Below are 2,893 nucleotides of genomic sequence, written 5' to 3' on the forward strand. Positions count from 1 at the left end.
ATAGAAATAAGTAGTGATTGTCCCCGAGTCATGGGCTGGCAGGAGTCCACTGGGCTGGGCAGGCAGGTTCGGCTGGTGATGCTGGGGAGGAGGAGGAGGCGGCTGCCGCTGGTGATGGTGCCCGGCCCCCTCTCCGCAGGTCTGTGACAAGGAGGGGACGCGGCAAGGACGGTGCAGCCCGGCCCCGGCCCACGGACGCCGGCCACTCCGACATGGACAGTAGCTGCCACAGCGCGACCACCAAAATGCTGGCGACCGCCCCGGCCCGAAGCAACATGATGAGTAGCTCCAAACCCTTGGCTTTCTCCATCGAGCGAATCATGGCGCGCACCCCCGAGCCCAAGGCCATGCCCGTCCCCCACTTCCTGCAGGGAGCCTTACCCAAAGCGGACCCCAAGCACTCGCTGCACCTCAACTCGCCAATCCCCTGCATGATCCCCTTCGTGCCGGTGGCGTACGACGCGGGCGCCAAGGCGGGAGTGGCGGGCGCCGAGGCGCGGAAGGCGAGTGCGGAGGCCCCGGCGGCGGTGGCGCCCGCGGCGCCCGCCTTCAGCTGCAGCGACCTGCTCAACTGCGCGCTCGGCCTCAAGGGCGACCTGGCCCGCGACGCGCTGCCCCTGCAGCAGTACAAGCTGGTAAGGCCGCGTGTGGTCAACCACTCCTTCTTCCACGCCATGGGCGCCATGTGCTACCTGAACCGAGGCGACAGCCCGTGCCACCCGGCGGCCGGCGTCAACATCCACCCGGTGGCCTCCTACTTCCTCAGCTCCCCTTTGCACCCGCAGCCAAAAACGTATTTAGCCGAAAGGAATAAACTGGTGGTCCCGGCGGTGGAGAAGTACCCCTCGGGGGTCGCTTTCAAAGACCTGTCCCAGGCGCAGCTGCAGCATTACATGAAAGAGAGCGCCCAGCTCCTGTCGGAAAAGATCGCGTTCAAAACGGCCGAGTTCAGCCGGGTATCCCCTAACGCCAAGCCCAAAGTCTTCACCTGCGAAGTGTGCGGAAAGGCAAGGCCTGGGCCCAGGCGGCGGTTTCTTCTTTCCCCCCTCTCCCTGCGCCCTCCCTGTCCGTCCCCCTTCCCGACCTTCTGGGGTTTGCTTTGGGGGTGTTTCCTTGCCCAGCCTGGTAAGGTTCCCGCCACCCCTGCACCCCTCTCCTGGTCGGGTTTGCTAGCGTGGAGCTCCCCCTGCTAACCTGCTCTCTGTGTGTTTAACTTTAAGGTGTTTAACGCGCACTATAACTTAACCCGTCACATGCCGGTGCACACAGGAGCCAGACCCTTCGTTTGCAAAGTGTGTGGAAAGGGCTTCCGGCAGGCCAGCACCCTGTGCAGGCACAAAATCATCCACACCCAGGTGTGTACTCTGACTCCGTTTCGCCCGGGACCCTTTGGGACTGGTTGTAGAAACGGGAACGGGAACGATGAACCTGTTTTGCATGCAGTTCGTTGGGCCGGGGTAGATGCCGCTTCTCGTTTGCCTTTGTTCTGGGTAAAAACCTTAGACTGTTGTTGAAGGTTTCTGGCTCTGGGTCTTCAGGACGCCACTTGAAAACGAAATCTCCTAACCCCTCCGCTTTCCCTCCCTCTTGTTTAGGAAAAGCCCCATAAATGTAACCAGTGTGGCAAGGCGTTTAACAGAAGTTCCACTTTAAACACGCACACGCGAATACACGCGGGCTACAAACCGTTTGTGTGTGAATTCTGCGGCAAAGGATTTCATCAGAAAGGTATTGACCGGCCGCCGGTGGGGGTGTTTCTCGTGACGTTCGCCGAAGGGCCTGGTTCCCTTTTTTGGGATCCTTTTGAAAGCTATTTGAAATTGCAACTAAATGTTGCCATTCCAACCTTTTACCGGCGGGCCAGGTTGTTACATAAAGAGAAAAAGTTGTGCTTGGCTTGCCGTGGAGATTGTTGCTTTTTAAAAGCACGTTCCATTATCTGTGAGTAGGTTTATAAGTGTGTATTAAAATATCGAAACAAGAGCGGCTCTTGCTGCTGATGTTAAAAGAATAAACTTGGAGCCGCAGCGGCGGCCGGGCCGCACTCGCTGGCCTCGCCCCCCGCTTTCCAAGCTCGCTTTTCAGCAGCTCATGCTTTTCATGTGTCTGTTTCAGGGAATTACAAAAACCACAAGCTGACCCACAGCGGGGAGAAGCAGTTCAAGTGCAATATCTGCAACAAGGCTTTCCACCAGGTTTACAACCTCACCTTCCACATGCACACCCACAATGACAAGAAGCCCTTCACCTGCCCCACGTGCGGCAAGGGCTTCTGCCGGAACTTTGACCTCAAGAAGCACGTCCGCAAACTGCACGACAGCGGCCTGGGCCTGGCGCGCACGCCCGCCGGGGAGCCGGTCACCGAGCCGCCGCCTGCGCTCCCTCAGCCGCCCCCCGCCGCCCTGCCGCCGCTGCCGCCACCCCCTGGACCCCTGCAGCCCGGGCTCCACTAGTGAGCAAGGCCAGGGTCCCCCCTCCCAGCCCCAGCCAGGGCCCCCACTGCCCAGACCAAGGCAGGCTAGAACTCGCCCTCCCTGGCTGTGCAGGGCACGGAGCACGTTGCGCGCTGCACTTCAAGGTCGACCAGAAACCTTGGAAGCCAGGCCCTTGGGCCCTCTTGCATGCACTTGCTACATGGTTTTGTGTATTATATTCTATATAGGCATCAAAAAAAATTGGGGGGTGGCGAGTTTGTTTTCTGTTTGGTTTGTTTTCTCATTTGGAGAGACTTTTTCATCTCAGGTGATGAGATGGTGTTTTGTTTTGTTTTTAAAAAAACAAATTTCTGCTGTATTTATTGAGATCTGTATTATCCTATCCGGGAATGCTGCACCGTTTTCATTTTATGATTGTATATATTGCCATTGTGCTGATTCTGCGAGCTCCACATGCC

General features: G+C 58.0%; 1 protein-coding gene across 2 annotated transcripts; it reads left to right on the forward strand.

Moving 5' to 3' along the window:
- The first annotated feature begins 212 nt into the window (after window positions 1-212).
- FEZF1 (FEZ family zinc finger 1) lies at window positions 213-2,453 on the forward strand. 2 transcript variants are annotated; one of them, XM_006901796.1, is made up of 5 exons: window positions 213-635; window positions 786-1,007; window positions 1,221-1,355; window positions 1,596-1,728; window positions 2,116-2,453. In XM_006901796.1, the coding sequence occupies exons 1-5, from the start codon at window positions 213-215 to the stop codon at window positions 2,451-2,453; spliced, it is 1,251 nt and encodes a 416-aa protein (XP_006901858.1). The 2 variants fall into 2 exon arrangements, with proteins under 2 accessions (XP_006901858.1, XP_006901857.1); XM_006901795.1 differs by having other exon boundaries at window positions 213-1,007.
- The last annotated feature ends 440 nt before the right edge of the window (window positions 2,454-2,893 follow it).

Source organism: Elephantulus edwardii, unplaced genomic scaffold (assembly GCF_000299155.1).
Source record: "Elephantulus edwardii isolate Elephantulus edwardi_28Jun2011 unplaced genomic scaffold, EleEdw1.0 scaffold00345, whole genome shotgun sequence".
In the NCBI taxonomy this organism is placed as follows: domain Eukaryota; kingdom Metazoa; phylum Chordata; class Mammalia; order Macroscelidea; family Macroscelididae; genus Elephantulus; species Elephantulus edwardii.